At 43.8% G+C, this 18,920-nt stretch overlaps 1 protein-coding gene across 4 annotated transcripts in view; it reads left to right on the top strand.

Moving 5' to 3' along the window:
• hdac4 (histone deacetylase 4) overlaps positions 1–18,920 on the top strand; it is a 118,272-nt gene that overhangs the window by 39,747 nt on the left and 59,605 nt on the right. For all 4 annotated transcript variants that reach the window (XM_031875049.1, XM_031875048.1, XM_031875047.1 and 1 more), the window contains exon 3: positions 9,233–9,295. In XM_031875049.1, the coding sequence (XP_031730909.1) occupies positions 9,233–9,295 (63 nt within the window). The remainder of the gene's footprint in view (positions 1–9,232; positions 9,296–18,920) is intronic.

Raw genomic sequence — 18,920 nt, 5'->3', positions numbered from 1 at the left:
AGTTTATGGTCTCAATTTCTAGTTTCAAGTCTTCTTCAATACAGCATGATATTCATTTAGTAAATTAGGATCCCATTTAGAGTAAAATAGACCATAGAGCAGGGTATGCTTTAGGGCGGGGCTACCTTTTGATTGACAGTTCGCTATCATGGCGTTGTTCTGTCTGGAAGTTGTCTGTGTTTTCATCTTAGAAGTCAGAATCTCAGTCCATGAATGTTTATTGTAATGTTTTGGTTTCCACAAACCGATGGTTTGAAGTCACAGACGACGTCCACTTCCTATATAAAGTCGATGGGTGGGCACATTGAGACATTCCCATGTCAGCAGATGAATATGGAAAACAATTCTTTGGTGTCAAACCAGTCTGCACATGTATCATTCTGCACGGTGGAACTCAAACATCACAGTGAAGCACAGTTTGGACTGGAGGGGTACTTTAAATAAGCTGCTGACAACATAGAGATTAGTATGCCGAGATAATACACCGTTGATAAATACCAATTGTGTTATCAGCGAGATGTGTCATTAGGATGCTTTGATACAGGTGCTGTCACCTAACATCCACTGCTGTCAGTTTTGAGATTCACGCGTTAGTCTGATATTATTCACTGCCAATATGACAGATTGTGGAATGTGAGATTGTTACTTTGATGAAAATACACCTTTTTAAATTACAAACTGAATGAAATTAAGATGGAATTTAGTGAAAAACACAAATCCTAGAAGTGGATGGTACTGTGTGTATGGAAATCTTAACCTTTTATCTTGACCATTGTCTTCCATTAAATCCTAAAACTTTTAAAGATTGCTCAATCCAGTCTCCTAGAAATTTGGGAAAAAATGTTGGGAAGTGACAGCTGCTAACAAAGCTAAAATTGGAACAGGGTGTCTCTGAAACCAATTTTTTAAGGTCTTATTTAAAGATATGGTGCTTTAGTGGAAGAGACAGAGGCTGATATTAGTGTGATGGTGAGGTGTGAGGGGGTTACACACACACACACACACACAGAGGGAGTATTTGTGCTGAAAACGGAGACAGGAGGGCACCTGGGGATTTGCGGAGGCTCCCATATCGACTGCAGGAATGCCTTTGAAGCCCTTTCTTCCTCCCTCTGGATGCATTTTATTAGCGGGGGACAGCTACTGATCGGACACATCCCGGCTGATGCGAAGAGAGATGTTGGAAACAAAGCAGAGGTGGCAGACAAGGAGATGGAGGCCATCAGCTGGTGAACTAAAAATTATGTTTTTTAGCTCCATCACACAGGCGCTCTGCTTTGGCGCCGAATTAGAATCGTCTTCACAGTACGGTTCATTTCCATCCGGGGGGGTCTGATGAACTGAATAATATACAATACCTGTCTAACACCAAACTTTAGCATGACCAAAACTACTCTAATATGTTTCACAGAAGTTCTTAAACTCCAGACCAGAGATAAGGAGATAACGTTATGAGCAAAGAATACATCAGGATTGTGTCTGTTCAACATATCCTCATAGAACTGTACGTATGATGTCTATCGACAGTATTCCAATTGTTACACACATGCAGTCTTTTCAAAATGAACTTCTTTCTTTAAAGGAAACAATTTAGTTAGGTTTAGGTAAAGATCATGGTTTGGCTAAAAATAACTTTTTTTGTAATACTTGGTTAAGTTTAGGCAACAAAGCTACTTGGTTTAGAAAAAAGATTATAGTTTGGGTTAGTGACTTTATTTCAGTGTCGAAGTTGGATGAAAAATAACTCAACGTTGACTTCTGGTTACACACGGGACACAAACAGCGGCCTCCTGGGTGAAAGTCCTGTACTTTTGGATCCACCCCCAGACTCCTCCCTACATGGGCTTTGTTGCTCCTTATGCTGGCTGGTTCACAATTGCGTGGATTACATAAAATTGATTTTGTGGGATACATATGAATTACTGTACATTACTTTTCGTAGGCATAGCTACGAACAGTGGAAGAGAAGAGCCTGGTCTGTTAGCGTATTTCGCGATCCTCCTGCCCCTAGTGGCCACAATAACGTAAAGAAAATAACGTGATGCTTCTGGAGTAACGCTCTATTACAGCACAACTCCACAAAGAGGCATCGACGTGCTCCAGCTTTTACCTTTGTCTGTTCACCCACACATGTGCACTCACAAAGACAAACTAATCACAGGCCTCCAACACAAACACACTGTGATCCTCCAAGCTGGTGGCTGCAACACACGCTTAACAGGATTCGGCGTGACCGGACACGTTGGGAATCACACCCATATTCCAGGCACCGACACACAGTGCCGGTGCATAAATTCCGTGGAGCAGCCGTGACGCCGGTGGTACGGGGTGTTCTGGGTAAAATCTGATAGGGACAGATACTTTGCAGATGTGCTCACATAATGTGGTGTAGACCTGCGTGCGTGTATATTACAATATTTGTGACCTATTGCGTAACCAGTAAGTGGAATCTTCCATGTGATGTCCACATGTGTAATGCTCTTACAAACAGAAAGGCCCTTCTCTCTATTCAGTGACCCCTCCACTCCTCTACAGATGTCCGTGTTGCTTTTAGTACCCTTACACACACACACACACACACACACACACACACACACACACACACAGAGTACTCGTCTTTGGTATCACAGGGATCTCCTGTCTCTCTATGGACTTAGCTCTTTGTGCCCGCCTGCTGCCGGACCACATGGCCTCTCTTTCTGAAAAGTTTCTGTTATGGTGGAGCTCAGTGGGCTGGACCAAATGACCTCAAATCTACTCCGTCACATCTACCTTGATAACAAGTGTAACAATATCTTTTTTTTGTATGTACATCACAAATTGTTATGATTGATGTTTTTTCTCGTCGGCATACTTCTAATGTAAATCCTTAATTACAGTACTGTGAGCGGATTGATTAGATGTCACGTAGCTATTCTCAGATGAATTATAATGAATTCAGACACTTAATTAATTGAAATTTAAGAGTACATTTTAAGTTAGTTTTTCCACCCCAAAGGATTGTTCATCTATGATGTTGATGATGTGTGTATGAAATGAACCCACACTAAATGCATGAACTAGATACAGTCTTTGTCCGCTTCATACCTACTGAGCCATACACACGTACATGAGCACACACACACATACACACAGCGCTCAAACCCAAATCGGTCCAGCAGTAAAAATAAAGTCAAAGGCTGTGGTTCATTTTGTAGGTTGAAAATGCCCAAAGGAAGTGCTGAGTAGTTGGTAAACATGGCCGCAACACCAACAAGTGGTTTTCAGCAGGGCGGTGGTGAGGAGTTGGACGTGGGTTCAATCCTGCACACAGACAAATTAAATTCCAAGCAATGGAATAAGTTAGAAAAGCATCAAATTTGCTGCTCTGTATTTCATTTATTTTACTTTTCAACTGTCAACAAATTATTTATACATAGAACAAATATAGTATTTAATTTAATATTTATTTTTTATTTTTTACATAATACGCATTACAAACAATAATCCTTGAAATTGATCGCTTAGATTTATTTATTTTTAGCCCAACAACCTACGATTGCAGATATATTCGTTCAGGTGTGTGCCGTGCTAATAATATGATAAAAGTTACACAAAAAATCATTCCAAAACACAAACTGAAAGCCAATATATTCCAATATATAGGAGACATATTTTTCAATGGTGTTAGGATGTTCAAGGTCCTCTTCTAGAATTGTTAGTCAGGTCTTGTCGAGCTCAGATTTGATTTGAGTTTCTTTTATATGTTGCTTATAAACGGCAATAATCACGTAATTAAATTATTTCAAAAGACCTACTTAGTTCACACTTAAGTCTCCAAGAGGAATCTGCCAGGTTGAGAGAAAGCATCCAATTTTGATAATGAGGTAGTGAACTTGCATATTAACATGTAAAAAAAAAAAAGTTAATTTAGCTTTCAGTCACATGACGGATCTCTCATTTTGGAGCGACTCCCCCTTGTATGGCGGCTCCGCGGCAGGTTGTCTTGCGGTGTAGAGTGACGGGGACAGGTTGGCACGGCTGACACAAGCTCAGACTGGCTCCGAGTTTGGTTGTAGCAGAAGGGCAATTTTGGTGGAGCCTCGGCAGACAGGATGGCATAGTTGGCAGAGTGGAGGGGTGGCAGAGCTCTGGGTTGATATCGAGGGGCTCAGAATACACCAGGCTGCAGTTGTAGCGGACCGGACAGGTGGACGAGACTGGCAAACTCTTGTGGGGACTGGAAGTCAGCGGTAAAGGTGGCTTGGCACCTTCCTGGTCTCCAGGAGGAAAGTTGTGTGCCTGTGCATAAATTCAACAGCTCCATGTGCACAAATGCGTTTTAATTGACTGTTCATGCTCCGTGTTTTTTTTCTTCTTCTTTCCTTGCATCACGGAGGGATTCTCCTTATTGTGCACCGGGTGTGTATCCGCTGAAGCGGGCACTCCTGCTTCCTGCGAGCCTCCGAGCCAACTTGTCCTCGTGCCAGGCGTCGGTAACTTGGCACTCCGTCTCTTCCTTTTCCATGCGGCGATCACGTATGTCTGCCCGCACGGAAGTCTGTCGACACATCGAGGCCTTTAAAAACAATAAGATATGACAAAAAAAAAGCAAATCACATCCCTACCTCAGCTTGGAGGCATGCGTGTACTTTTTCCTCGGCGTGTATGTATTTTTACTCGCCATATGTCCGTATATTCCTACACGTCACTGGGGGAGATAGAGTATGCTTAACTGCTGCTGAGGGGCATGCATATGGCACGGGTCACCATAGGTCAATACATTAAAGTATCCGTCAGTGTCCACATGACTCTCGGAGTAATGGTGTCCAGCATTGTGCTGTGCTATACACACTCCTACGCACAGCAATAACACCCTGCAGGACATCGCTTTATTACATAATAAACATATCGCTGCGTGCATAATGCACAACAAATATGTTCTAATCGGTGTAAAAAAATAGAGCTCCTGTTGTGGTTTGATTTCCCGCTTAAAGTGCATGCCATTTCCCGCTTCTAACCAGTCTGCAACAGCACGAGCAGAGCTGAAGGTCGCACCACAGAACGAGCGGTCTCATCTCACTTGAACTTTATCCGTTTGTTGCCGCTGTAACAGCAGATAATGGCTGTGCTGCAGAGAACTATTCAATCCAGCTCTGAGGCAGCAGTGACGTGGTTTAGACAGGATGGATAAGTACCTTGTTTGGACCGGACAAGAGTGATTTGCAGGCAAATGTGAGGCTCCATATATACACTGCGTCTGCTCCAGAGTGGACAGTGTACACAGGCACCCTATCCATCATAGCTGGCCTGGGAAGACAGTAAATCAGGAGTGAGGCTGGGGAAACCAGACCAGTGGTTACACGTTACTATCAACAACATGGTTGTCCAGATGCGTTCCATGGATTAACCAATGAACCTACGTGGATTTTTATCCATGGCATGTCTCTGGGCATGGCAGTGTTGGTCGGTCAGTCCACCACTTTGGTCCAGACGGAAATATCTTAACAACTGCCGGATGGATCGCCATTCCATTCCCCATACGTTCACGCCTCCCAGACGACACCATGAGGTCAACATTTAAATTTGTCCAGTACTTTGGTTCATGACCATATACCCGCAAAACTAATTTCACACAATATCTTTAAAGAGTAGGGGAGGGCCTTCTCAACAATAAAATAAGTGGACATTTTAACCGACCAGATTGAGATACAGAATTACTCGTAATTCAGTGAATTGTCAAAATAATAATTTTTAGATTAATTGATCAAGTCTATAAAATGGCGAAAAATTTTATTTTTCAGTTTCTCAGACGCACAAGTGACTTCCTCAGAGTTCTTGTTTTGTTTGATGCACAGCTCCAAACCCAAAGATATGACATTTACAGTGGTATAAAATATGAACAAAAAACTTTTGGGTGGTTTGGGATTTTTGCTTGATTTAATGAATGGAAAAATGAACCATTAACTATACTCCAAGCTCTTGGAGCATCGGGATGAATGCTACTCGTCCACAAGATTTAAATAAGCATGTGAATGATGGGGTCAGAATATCAGCAAGACAACGATGGCAGAAATTGATGGAGAGAAACTGATAGAACTTGTTGCCACTGCTGCTTTTCTTGTTGTTGTTGTTGTTGATCTCATCAAAAATAGTACATTTCTCAGTGTCCCCATGTCATGTTTACACTGTTCATATATTAGCTTTTCAACTAGGCTACTGGAGTTGTTCACCAGGGACCCTTCGGCATTCATTTGACGCCTTTCAAGTAGGAAAGTATATGTACAAAACTGTACACATGCGGGCTCTTAAGGTGTAGTGCTAGTATTCATAATGGCACCACAAGATTTAAAAAGACACTGTTCCTTGCTCTCTCTCTCTCTCTCTCTCTCTGTGTTGTGGTTTCCATGGTGATTTTCCCTGGTCACCACGTGTTAAGGCGTAGAGCTCTTGCCGTCTCTTCCTCCCCAGGTGTCAGAGGTCAGCGTCTGCTCAGTCGCTGCTGGACGACCTATAAACCTGCCTGGTTTTCATGAGATACTCTTCCTGTACACAAAGAGATACATATACACCTTTATCACACACACACACACATACATATACACATCTACAACTCAGTTTTTCTCTCACGCTTTCTCTCTCTTTGTCTGTCGTTCTCTGCATTTATCACGACGCATGCCCTTGCGCATGGTTTTTAGTGAATGGGACGGTAAGGGTGGAAGCCATTATTAAGTGCGACAGAATGAAGATGCAAAACACTCACTTACACTTTCAACTCTCCATTCGCCTTGGCCTGTCTCTCGCCCATCGAGCTCTGGTGTCGTCTTTCTGCCACCCTGCACACACACACACACAGAGAGAGAGAGAGAGAGAGAGAGAGAGAGAGAGAGAGAGAGAGCCTTCATGTAATACTCAGGAAAAAGAATTTTGTGATGACTTTCTTCTAGAGATTTCTTCTCGGTTAGGTCTCCCCTCAGAACGTGAATCTCCAGAATGCGTGTTTGTGTGTAAGATATGAATATTTAATCCAGCCCCCTCCCTCAGTCATGTATAAATCATGGAGCCAGTCTGCTTGGGCTGAAAATAGCGCCTAGCAACCCAGAAAAACAAAAATTCACAGTGTTGTGGGTATGTCATGCGCTGCTGCTCGTTCATGTGTGACACAGCACATGGTCTGCTCTCACATTTTCCTTTCTGCCCCGCTCCCCCCCCCCCCCGCACACGTCTGCCAGCACTGGTTCCGGGTCGACGGCAATGGAGATTTCTCACGTTCGCGCCAGTTGCTTTCTTTTCATTTAGAAAGCACTGCCGTCTTCCAGAAAGTTGCTTGTCTGCTCCAGACTCTGACAATATTTGCTTGTCTAGCGCACACTCTTCACTGCTGTGTCTGCGCCGACACCCACGTTGGTACAGGCGAAGTTTGAAATATGTGACTGTAAGAAAAGTCTGCTTGGTGAACGCGGTGATAATGGGATTACTGACCCCCACCATCCGTACCAGCTGCCAATCATAAGGATAAACCATTGTCGGCTGCTGTTGCATCATTTTTTTTCAGTCGAGCTGTTTGCAGGTGGGAGCAGAACTGTGGCAGCGAGTTAGTGTGAGCGGGGCACGAGGACGGTGGCTGTGAAACCCAAGCCAAAGACCGTCTGCCGCCTGGCAGTGACACACAAAAGCCACAGTTTGCCGCATGATGGTATCCTGGGAAACGCTCTCAAATTCATGTAAGCGGTCTGCTCGCAATTCAGACCGGCGGGCTAATAATAGTCTGGTCTGTGTGTACAGTGGAGTCAGGGAGTATTAGGACATTGATATGTTTTTCATTGTGTTGGCTGCACTAAAAACGAGGACTATGAGGCACTGACTTTCAGCTCTAAGCACGTTTTAAAGGTGTTATCGGCCCTCATCTTCCTATTCAACTTGACTTCATTCTTGATGAGTCAGTTTTATTAGACAAATGCATAAAACGCTGCTCAGAATTTCTCCTATGAACTTAATTTTCTTCTACGAGCGAGTAACGTAGTTGGATTGTGTAAAGTGCACGTTGAACGCTGAGTTGTAAGCACTTTTCCAGTTTATGAAACTGTGGTTTATGAAAGAATAATAAAAGACCAGCAACATGCAAGGGCAGTAACTTGTCCCAACTCCCAACACTATCCATCTGATGTGGATAGAAACATGCTTAGATTCAGTCATTTCATTGTTTCTGTTCAAAATCCAATGTGCATGAGTACAGAGCGCACACACTCACTCACACTCACACACACACACACACACACACACACACACACACACACACACACACACACACACACAAAATAAAAACTGTCCTTAAATCTTTGTGACCACATCAATCCCAGGTTAGACCCAGCCATGAATACAGTATATCATATCATAATCATTTGTGTAGAGGAGTGTGGATAGATGAGAAGAGAAGACAACATGTAACTGCACTTATTCATAAGAGCAACTATCTTCATTACGTTTCTGAGACAGCTTTTCATAGCTGAAGCTGGATTAGCATTGTTGGTACATCATTGTAAAAAAAAAAAAAAAAAAATGCCTGTGAAATCCACAGTAATCTACTGTGTTTGTGTACAGCACTGTAAACCATTTCACAGTGGAATACTGTGTATTCTATTGAAAATTACAGTAATCAAAGAGTTACTTTAAGTGCACCGTAAGGAAGTCGCTGCTGTATAAAACGACAGTAACCAATAAGGTATGGCCCGAGGATCACTTTAAGTAAAGACTTTCTTTCAGTGTTTTTTACCTCAGATTTTAACAACATTATGGGAATTTTGTAGTTCATCAGCATCCTGAATGCAAAGACACTAATGTGGAGTAACAAAGATGGTTGAAATTGATCTAATGCAATATTGACTATAGACATAACTGAGAATGTTTATGAGAGCCACTTTTCAAGACTGAAATGATTTCAAACAGAGCCCCACTGGTTGGATTTGATGCCTCGTCATATGTGAGCGCTTGGTCTGCTCCGCCGTTGTCTCTCTCTCTCTCTCTGTCTCGCACTACGATGAAGAGATACCTCATAACTGTACACATCTGCCTCCTTCTTGTCATTTTCTATTTCCTTGTTTTCCCTCGTCCCCTTGGCTTCTCCACAACCCCGTCCAGTCGTCTTCACCTCCCTTTGTTGATGGCTTGACTCTACACAGCTGCTGATTTTGTTACCATACTGAGCACCACATCTAAGCCCTCCTGTTTTCCTTTTTTCCCTACTCTCTGACAGGTGGCTTCACCAGCAACGAGCAGCCCGTGGAACTTCTCAAACCAGCTGCACTCAACCATTTCGGTAGGAAATCTGTGTGTGTGTGTGTAAACTTCATTTGGACTGTGTCAAAGACTTTTCACTTGGTAACAGATTGGATCAGTTACCACTACTTCTACTACTTCTTCTGCAGAAATCCACTCACTTAGAGCGGAGTGACTGATGCAGTCATGTCTTTTGGGTTTGCTGTTGTGCGAAGCCCCACATGTGATTACAGAGCATCAGTGCTCAGCCGGGGATTTGATGACATCACGGTGGCCTCGGCTGGCTGATACATGGCTCAAGAATACACTCAGTCAGTGTCTGTTTCTGAGGGAACTTGTCATTTACTCCCGAGCGCGTAATCCCTTTTCCACCGGCTGATGTCGCGGCGTCGTTTTTTAGCACATGGCAATGTGTTATTCAGCGGCGCGCACGCGTGCGTGTACGAGAGACTGCACGTGAAACGAGGACAATTTTGTTGGAACTTCGCGCTCTTATTGACAGGAATGTGGGGTGATCGCGCCACTCCAGCATGTCATCAGCCCACGAGCGGTATGTTTGTCCCATGTGGCGGTACGGAAATGCTGATGCAGCAGTGATGTCACCGATACGGATGCCAAGCCCCGGAGCCCTTAGCCTGATAATAGCATGTTACGTTGCTTGCAGCAGTGACACATGCAACTGCATCAATACAGGCGTACACACACACATGACACATACAAGCATATAAAGGATGTGTAATGGGCTTTGAAGTATGTGAGCTCTATGTGATTTGTTCAAATTAAATTCTTTAAATGCTATTTTATCTTTTTAGCATTGCATTTTTGTGCTTAGCTTTACACAAATGTGGAGAAAAAGCACAATTACTTAATTTGATGACCACGTTTTTGTAATGACAATAACCTTGAAATTCTTCTTGAAAGCTGTGATACACAGATAGCATAGCATTGTACTGCCAGTTGGGCATTTAAAGAAAACATAATGCACGTACACTCACACTCTTATACCCCATTTAGACCTGTGTATAAAGCGGGGGGATGTCTGCCTAGACATCTCATTTAACTGATTCCCTTTCTGAGTGATGGCGATATATTGAGAATGTGTCAGAGTGAAACTGAAACTTAACTGCCTGCATGAATGGGATAAATGTGGGTTCAAGGGTCATCCAGTAGACCCTCGTCATTCGCACGTCACCTGTATGAAGGCGTCATTTGCATTTCAGAAACACATTTACTAAAGACATGATAAATATTTGAGACAAATAGTGTATTATAAGTAGGACTAGTCAGTGATGTATGACGTGGTCTGAGGCATTATGCTTTCAGGGTTCATCCCATTCTTGTGAACGCGATATACGAGGAACGCCTGGAGGGATGAAGTGGTCAGGTTTCGGTGGTCAAAGGTCACTGTGACCTCACAAAACATGTTTTTGGCCATTAGTCAAGAATTGATATGCTAATTATGACAATTTCGCACCAATGAAATTAAGGACATGATGACATTTTGGATGGACATCTTGACTGGCTGGTTGGACTGAACTGCTGAATCAAATTAGACTTTAAAAAAACAATCTGCGTTTGGCACATCCCTAATAATAACTAAATGTTTAAAGGCCTGCCAAAAAAAAGGACAACAGCATTTTATTGGAATAAGAACAGTACAATGCTCTATTAACACATTGATGAGATGTGTTAGAATTAATTAACTGGGTGCCAAGAGCAACAGCAACACTTCCTGTGTGTGTGTTTGTGTGTGTGTGTGTGTGTGTGTGTGTGTGTGTGTGTCCTATGCTGTGAAGTCCATTTCAACACAGAACCTGGTGAGGCAGCAGTCGGCGCTGGTCAACTTAAAGGAATATATTTCACCCTCAAGATTACCATTTGTATGTCAAACCTTTTTTTTCCAATCATGCCTCCACAGTGAGCGAAGAATCCGTAAAAACAGAATAAATCCTTTAATGAATTGATAGAATATGAGGCCGTGTATAACAACAGCAAACCTATATCAAAACACCACGTTTACAAACTTGCTCGCAATCCGTGCGGTGCAATCCAGGTCTCATTTCTCCAGGCCAGCTACTTCCCAAACGCACTCGTATTCACCAAAACCTCACTATTAAAACACGTCCTCCACCACCGCCTCGTGCACGGACTCGCAAGCGCGCATGTGCAAGCACGAGACGCTAGTGGCGGGAAGTGTTCACCGCGGAGGCGTGCGAGAAGAACTATGTTTTTTTTTGTCCAAGAACTCAAGGTAACACACAAAATGGTCATTATGAGGGTGTGTGTGTGTGTGTGTGTGTGTGTGTGTGTGTGTGTGTGTTTTGTGCATTTTTTGTTCCAGATAAGTTTGGGATCTAAGAACTAGCTGCTCAATCTGAGTGAATGATTCATTTGAAAAGATTTGATGATGATGATGATGGAGACAGCTTTGGGTGCATATTAAGCAGGATGAGTAAATAGTGCCCAGGAGGGGAGGTACTGTAAGAGGAACAATAGGCAGCACCTTTCAGAGTCACTTCCACACGTCAACGTGAACGTGGGTTTGAGCATCTGCTTGTATCTGCGAATGCACATGTGACTTTGGGGAGAGGGAGAGGAAATCAAAGACGAGACAACCGTGTATTGATTTTAAGTGTGTGCGTGCGTGCCGCGTCTGTCCGTCCAAACCCGTGCACAAAGCCTAAACTAGGCTCTTTTCTTCCCAAAGCCAAAACAGCTTTCTCCCACTCTGCACAAATTAGCAGCAGCCCACGCTCCACTCACACATAACTGTCAGAGCACAGACACTGCAGGGAGTGAGGAGGAGGGAGGGGAAGGTGAGAGAAGTGACGAGGAAGAAGGAGGAGGGGGGAGAAATTGGGAGAAGAGGACGGGAAAATAGAGGCTCACAGAAGTGACAGATAATGTGGACCAGAAGTGGTTCTGTAGCTCACAGAAGGGCTTTGGTATGGCTCCTTTCGGTGGGTTGGTAATCATCAAGAAACATGACAGTTGTCTTTTTTTGTATTTTTTTTTTTTATTTTATTTTTATTTATTTTTTTTTTGCCCTAATGCTTTGCGCACATGTCCACCACTCTGTCTGCACAACACTGATATTATGGCTTAGCAGAATGTGAAGCGGCGAGGAAGTGGAGGAAGAGGGACAAAGAGCTGTTCGCACAGGAAGTGGCAGACCTGTTGGCCGGCTTCTGTTTTCTGACTGAACGGCGTACCTTTATGCAATGAATAGCTGCTGGTGGGAGGGGGGTGAGACGTGAGAGAGACAGACAGACATGGAGAGACAGAGAGACATGGGAGCAGAAAAGCAATTTGGGGAGAAGAGAGCCTGGATGAGTAGAAGTAGAGGGATGAGGGAAGGCACATTATGCAAATACCAGCAGACTCATTACCATTTCAAAACTCTGGGAAGGAAGTCGCAAAAAAGTGGAGAGCAGAACTGTGATGACTCTCCCTGATTTACATCACTTCTATTTCCTATTTGCTTCAGGATCTCCCTCTGTGTTGATTTGGTGAATGAAAAGCATGCATTTGTAGAAAACAGATGGAAATACGCGAAGAGAAGGTAGCGGAAAGCGTTGAAAAGGGACAGGCTTAGTAATGAGGGGCCTGAGATGTGTTCCAGAGGACGCCCCGTCTGTAGGTCACCATGACCGCGCAGAGATACTTGTCCGCCGGCCAGACCCCCGCTGCCTCCCTCCCCGCTCGTGTGTGTGTGTGTGTGTGTGTGTGTGTGTGTGTCTGAATGCTTGACCTTAATCCTGACGCTGTAAGTCTGTGTGCTTGCTCTGTTACTGTAAAGGAACATGCCCCTACACAAAGATTTGGGAGTTTTGGCAGCTTGTCATCTGCTTCTCTTCATTTACTCTTTTTCTCCGTACCCAATCTCAACACTGCTAATTTTGCTTTTGCTGCAGCGCAAAACCTTGTGTACCTTGTGTACCCTGTGTACCTTATACACCCCAACAAGAACAACAACAGCAGCAGCAGACATGATCAGCACCTGCTCGACTTGCCACCTCTCCTAATGGAAGACAACCTGTTTTATACACACATGCTCACCAGGGAGCCCACACGGCACCTCAGGCCCTGGTGCCAGTTCCCCCAGATGGGCCCCCAAAGCCCCCCTACCAACACACACCCTGCCCGGTGCCAGTTTGGTGTAGGCAGGAGTCGGTGGGCAGCTGCTTCTTTTCTGCGCAGCCACTATCAGGCTGGTGCGCTAACAACCATGTCAAGCCATCACCCGAGGGATGTTTCCAAATGGTTTCCTTGAACTTCTGATGAACTGAAATATAATCTGCCGCACTTTGCTTCATCTCATCTCCTCGTCATATTTTTATTTATTTTATTTCTTTCTATTTCACACAACAGGTCCGGAATAATTTACCTCCGTTTCTGAATAAAAAAGGAAACTGAAAATCCTACAACGCACTGAAATTGTGGTTTTAAGGCAGCATGCTGAAGCTTTCAGAGAGCAGAGGTGAGATCAGGTTAGATGCTGAGAGAAAGATTGGGGTTGGTTGGAGCACCTAATTATATCTACAGACGTAGCCTGAGGTTGTGGCCTTCATGTCACCCCGGTTAAAGGGAGACACGCACTCGCATGCACACTCTTCACATCCGCGTTTAAGAAAGTACGGCAGAGCGCTCAGAGCCAGACTTGTTTTTGTCTTCCAGCAGAACAGGCAATGCCTTAACCTACTTTGTCTGCATCAGTGCCATTATCCTGACAGCTATAGTGTGTGTGTGTGTGTGTGTGTGTGTGAGTGAGAGTGAGAGTGAGAGTGAGAGTGAGAGTGAGAGTGAGAGTGAGAGTGAGAGAGAGAGAGAGAGAGATCGATCCTTGGTAATGGTCAAAAACATTCAACGTGTGAATGGTCTGTGGTGCTGCATGATCACAGTGGAGGTACAGTGGTTTCAGGTGAGTGAGTTTGTTGCAGAGGGAAAAGATTTTTCCATGTTGCCATGTCATGAATTTTGCATATGGCCTGGTGTGTTTTGCTTTGTTGACTGGCTGCGTCGTCTTACTAAGACCTAGATGTCTGCAGACTGAGCGTGTGTCAGTTGAAAAGGATTGTGTTTTTTTTTTTTTTACAGATGGAGAGACAAAGAGTGGAGACGTATAAGGAATGAATGCGCTTTACAAACAATGTTGTCATTAGTCTGAATTTGTCTTTGTTTATCCATCTATCAAGCTTCAACCATTGTTGTCACAGTAATCAATATGGGTTGAATGTTAGCAATCGTCTGCTGCAGAAACTAGTGGAAAGCAACCCCAAAAATACTAAGGATGATTTAAATAGCAGCAAATAGTCCCAGTTTGGAATATGCAGTATCTCCCTACGAGCCTGGTCACACATTTAGTCTCTCGTTCTCAGGAAAAGCTTGTTAACATAACACGGTTATGAATGCATTTGTGCTAACCGCTCCTGTAACCAATTGGATGGTGCAACACAGTTAATATGATAGCTTCCTCCATTTTGGACTCTCCGGGTCAAAGGTGACCACCGTCCAGACGCTTTGCAAGTAGTGCACATTTGCAAAAGTAGAAAAGTGAAAGCTCCGGACGGACAAACTTTACTTTAGCAAGTGGATCAACTGATTGTTTTTATTGCTTTATTTCAGTCGAAGTTTCAGTCCGAATTGTCCAAACAGTGCTAAAATGAACCAGTTGCTGTAACCAACAAGCGTATTTCTTTAAAGCTAAGTATCAGTAAGTTGTACAATTTGTAAATTCCCAGTGTTGTCTGTTTCTGTGCAGATAGTAAAGATAGGACTGATGGATCTTATGTTGATTTGACTCGGGCCACGCTTTTGCCCTTTCACTTCCTCTTAAACGCGCTTGTTAATGCAGAGGTCTGTTTTGTAAAGGCTTTTAAAAGCCCGAGGACCAAATGAATCCAAAGGAGTCCTCTGGAAGCTATCTATTATGGATGACCACTCCGGGGTCCAGACTTTTCGCGTTGAGCTTGCAGGACGGTTTGCTAGCTCCTGGCCAACAACACCACCGTGACCAGAGGTTGGCCCTTCCCTGTCCGGGAAGGAGAGTTCATTACAGCCTAATGGCTGCAACATGGCCGTCAGCGATAAGACTGCATTTAAACCACAAACTCGTTTAAGACAAGAAATAGACCTTTGGTTCGTTGTCTGCAGTCGTTCGGACTCGTTTTCTAAGTGGGGTGAACTTGCAAGAAGACTTTGAAAAGAGACTTTCGCATTTGCACAACTGGAACCTTAAGTTCAAGAATAGAAACTTCTCCTCTTTGAACACAATAAACAAGCCTCCACAGGTAGACATGTCATCAAAGACCATTGCCTAATAACATTAATTGGACCGTAATCTTTTTTTCTGTCATGACTTACACTGAACTCATCTTTCCCCGTTTGTACCTGAGTGCTTTCCTACCTGCATGCTACAATCCGCACTGGACATGAGGATTTTGTGGGTCTATGCTTTAGTGCACCGGGACGTTCCTGTGAACCATGTGATTTAAAGTGCACGGGCAGCGGGGCGGGAAGCCGACATCTCTCATAAGTTGAGCTTAGCGCAGCCGACAGCTAATGGCTCTCCGTCTGCTGCAAACTCGGACTGAGAAGGCATTACCATTGAGATGGAAGGAGAGGGTGTAAAATATGAATGAACGGAGCTCCCCGCTGCAGCCACATCTCCTCTTCTTACCTTGTCTGGCTTTTTGAGCAGCTGTTTGGATGCTTTGATGTGCTGAGGTCTTTCCTCAGAGCAGCACGGAGCTTTTGTTATGGGTATTATTGTAGCACTTGTCACCTCAACTAGAGTGGCAGCTTGAGGTAAACTTGATCTGAGGATTGTGTGAAGTCTTTTGTTTGTGCGCGCACTTGTAGGTTTGTACAGCAGGATTCAGCGCCACATATCTTTTAGCCAGGTATCAAATAAAGGAAGTATGTATATAGCTGCATAAGCAAAATATGCATAAGCAAGATAAGGACGGATGGGGTTGTTTGTTCTGATCTGAATCAGTGGATGAGTTGATAAACTTGTCGTGTCTTCCTCTTGGTTTGTTTTGTACAAGGACAAAAATTCCTGCAAACAAAAATGCGTCACCAAAAGCCAAGTGAGACTGATCACTCTGCTCATTGGTTAGATGTGCACGAGGTGGGAGGGAGAAGGTAAACCTGAAGAAGGAGGTCCTGAAGAACAAACAAAGAGTCTACAGCCCAGTGGGATGTCAGTTATGTATTGTAACTCTAGATTCTATGAGTATAGGCGGACTGCACCACGGGCATGCACAGTCGTGAAGATTTTTTTAACACCTGTGTTTTCAAAGATTAAAAATATAAGTGGTGTGTGCATATGTTTTGCTATGAAGCCCCTATATAAGATCTGGTGCTACGAGTTCCCTTCACACCGTCACATAATGATAATAACAACAAAACCTGCAAAGAGAGGACCAATAGTCCCGACAGGCAAGGTGGACATCAATCAGAGAGCAAAGATAACCCTGAATGTCAGCTTCAGGCTGTACACTCCACAGAGCAGGGAAGAGTGGCCAGAAAAAATACATTGATTCAAAGAAATAAAGAAAAAAGAAGTCATGTTTGGAGTCACCCACATGCCTTTTGGTGAATTCCCAGTTTCATTACGTGTTCTTCTGATTTGGGGGTTTGCTTATAAAGATGTTCATGTTAGTAACTTTTGGTTGGGCCATCTCATACAAAGGCAATAATATGATATAATGTATATATAAAACTTATTTTATTGTTCTTCCTCTTTTAAGTTAATATAGAGGATATTAAGAGTTCTGCTTTATTACCTATTTATTTTCAGTCTGCTCTGCCTGTACTTCCTCCTCTTAAATTATTTTACTGTTGACATATTGAAAAGGATTTGAAAGCATTTGTTAGCCGCGCAAGAAGCAGGCCGATGACAGCTGAAAACAGTGACCGATGGCACGGCTGAAAGCCCAGGAAGCTACTTGTGCTGATCCGTTAGGCCTTTTCAAATATTTTTTCACAACCTCAAGTCCGTTGCCATGCATTTGGCTAACCAAGAGACGTGGCAGAATCTGCGAGGGAGAGAGTTTTGGCACCTGATACTGTAATAGTTCCTTTACACTTCAGCTGTGTTTTCTAGTAGCATCACATGAAGATATTAAATGAAACGGTGGGCTCTCACATACTGCGTCAACTGAGCGTGTTCTGATGGTCTTTAGAAATCCGCCACATTCCTAAAATCTCTGTTTTGATTGGACAAAGAATAGGTATTGGAAAAGTATTCTTTTAGCAAGAGTAATGAGTATTTTTTAAAATAGATTTCAGATTTAGTGTCTGTATTTTGAGAATCCCAGAGATACTAATGAGTGAGACGCGAGGCAGAGAGAGAGAAAGAGAGAGAGAGAGAGGGGGGTTGCAGAGAGTGTGTATTATAAATAACCTAAATCAATAATAAACGACACAGTATCTCACATATTTGGAGTCGGGTCTAGGGTTCTCAGGGGAGACGGATGAAAAAAGCAACCCCTCCTCACTGTGGAGAGGAGGCGGGCGACAAGAGCATAAGAGGATACAAAAATAAGAGCTTCTATTTTATTCTCTCTCTCCTTTGCGTGAACCAGCTCGTGGTTATGGTTTGTGTGTGTGCGTGCGCGTGTGTGTGTGTGTGTACATTACGAGGCGGACGCTGCCCATTACTTATTCATCAGGCCTGTCTGCCTGGCTGCCACAACTGTGTATTTCAGCATGCCTTGCAATCATCGTGCCACATGCATTATTTAACGCGCACGCCCGACTCTGATGCAGATAGCTACACGATGATCTATTTATCACAGGTATGCTCACTTATCGCCTCGTCTGGTTCCCTTCACAGGCCGTGGCAAAATAACTGCACAAGCCCACGTCTTTCCACGTAGACGTCCACTGCCTTATCTGTGTGTCTCACACACCGCTCCGCACGCAGGGTTTCATGCACACGCCTCCATTAAATACATGCTGTTTTCATACACGGTGCACACACGCCCTGCTCATTAAGGCCCTTAATACAGTATGCATACGTGGATATTTTGTAAATAAAGACATTCATTACACTATCTTTTTTTTATACTTCAGGTGCTTGATATTCTTTTCTTTTTTTAGGGTCTTTTTTGTCTCGAAAATATTTTATTTGTTGGAAATGTAAGCGTGGATCACATTCATGCATCGTGCGGCCCACTGTACAAAAACTGTGCTTGCCTAATATGCAGTTCCTATGAACAGGCTCCTGTGCCTATTGCCACTGCTAGTCTTCAACAAGTTCTTGTTTTTTTGTTTGCCAGGCTGCCAGCTCACCGCCACTGATCTCTGTCCATGTTGCCCTCCATCTAACCTAATGTCCAGGCATTGAATTTTACCACTAAGTTCACGCGGCGCTCTTCTGCTCAGTTTCAGTCTGGTCACTGCCCTCCCCGATATGTGACTCTACCAGTTCTAAAAATGAAATGTTGTTTGTGCGTGTGTGTGTGTGGTTTGGGCTGGGTAGCGTTTGCTGTCATCAGTATCATGGCTGCGTGAAGCTTAGCTAAGCCTTTTGACGTCAGCGGCCACACAACAAGCTGATAACGCACAACGTAATCTCAGCCAAGTGTGTGTGTGTGTGTGTGTGTGTGTGTGTGTGTGTGTGTGTGTGTGTGTGTGTGTGTGTGTGTGTGTGTGTG

This window comes from Anarrhichthys ocellatus, unplaced genomic scaffold (assembly GCF_004355925.1).
Source record: "Anarrhichthys ocellatus isolate YVR2014 unplaced genomic scaffold, GSC_Weel_1.0 scaffold86, whole genome shotgun sequence".
NCBI lineage: Eukaryota > Metazoa > Chordata > Actinopteri > Perciformes > Anarhichadidae > Anarrhichthys > Anarrhichthys ocellatus.
This window is presented reverse-complemented; position numbering and strand designations above follow the sequence as displayed.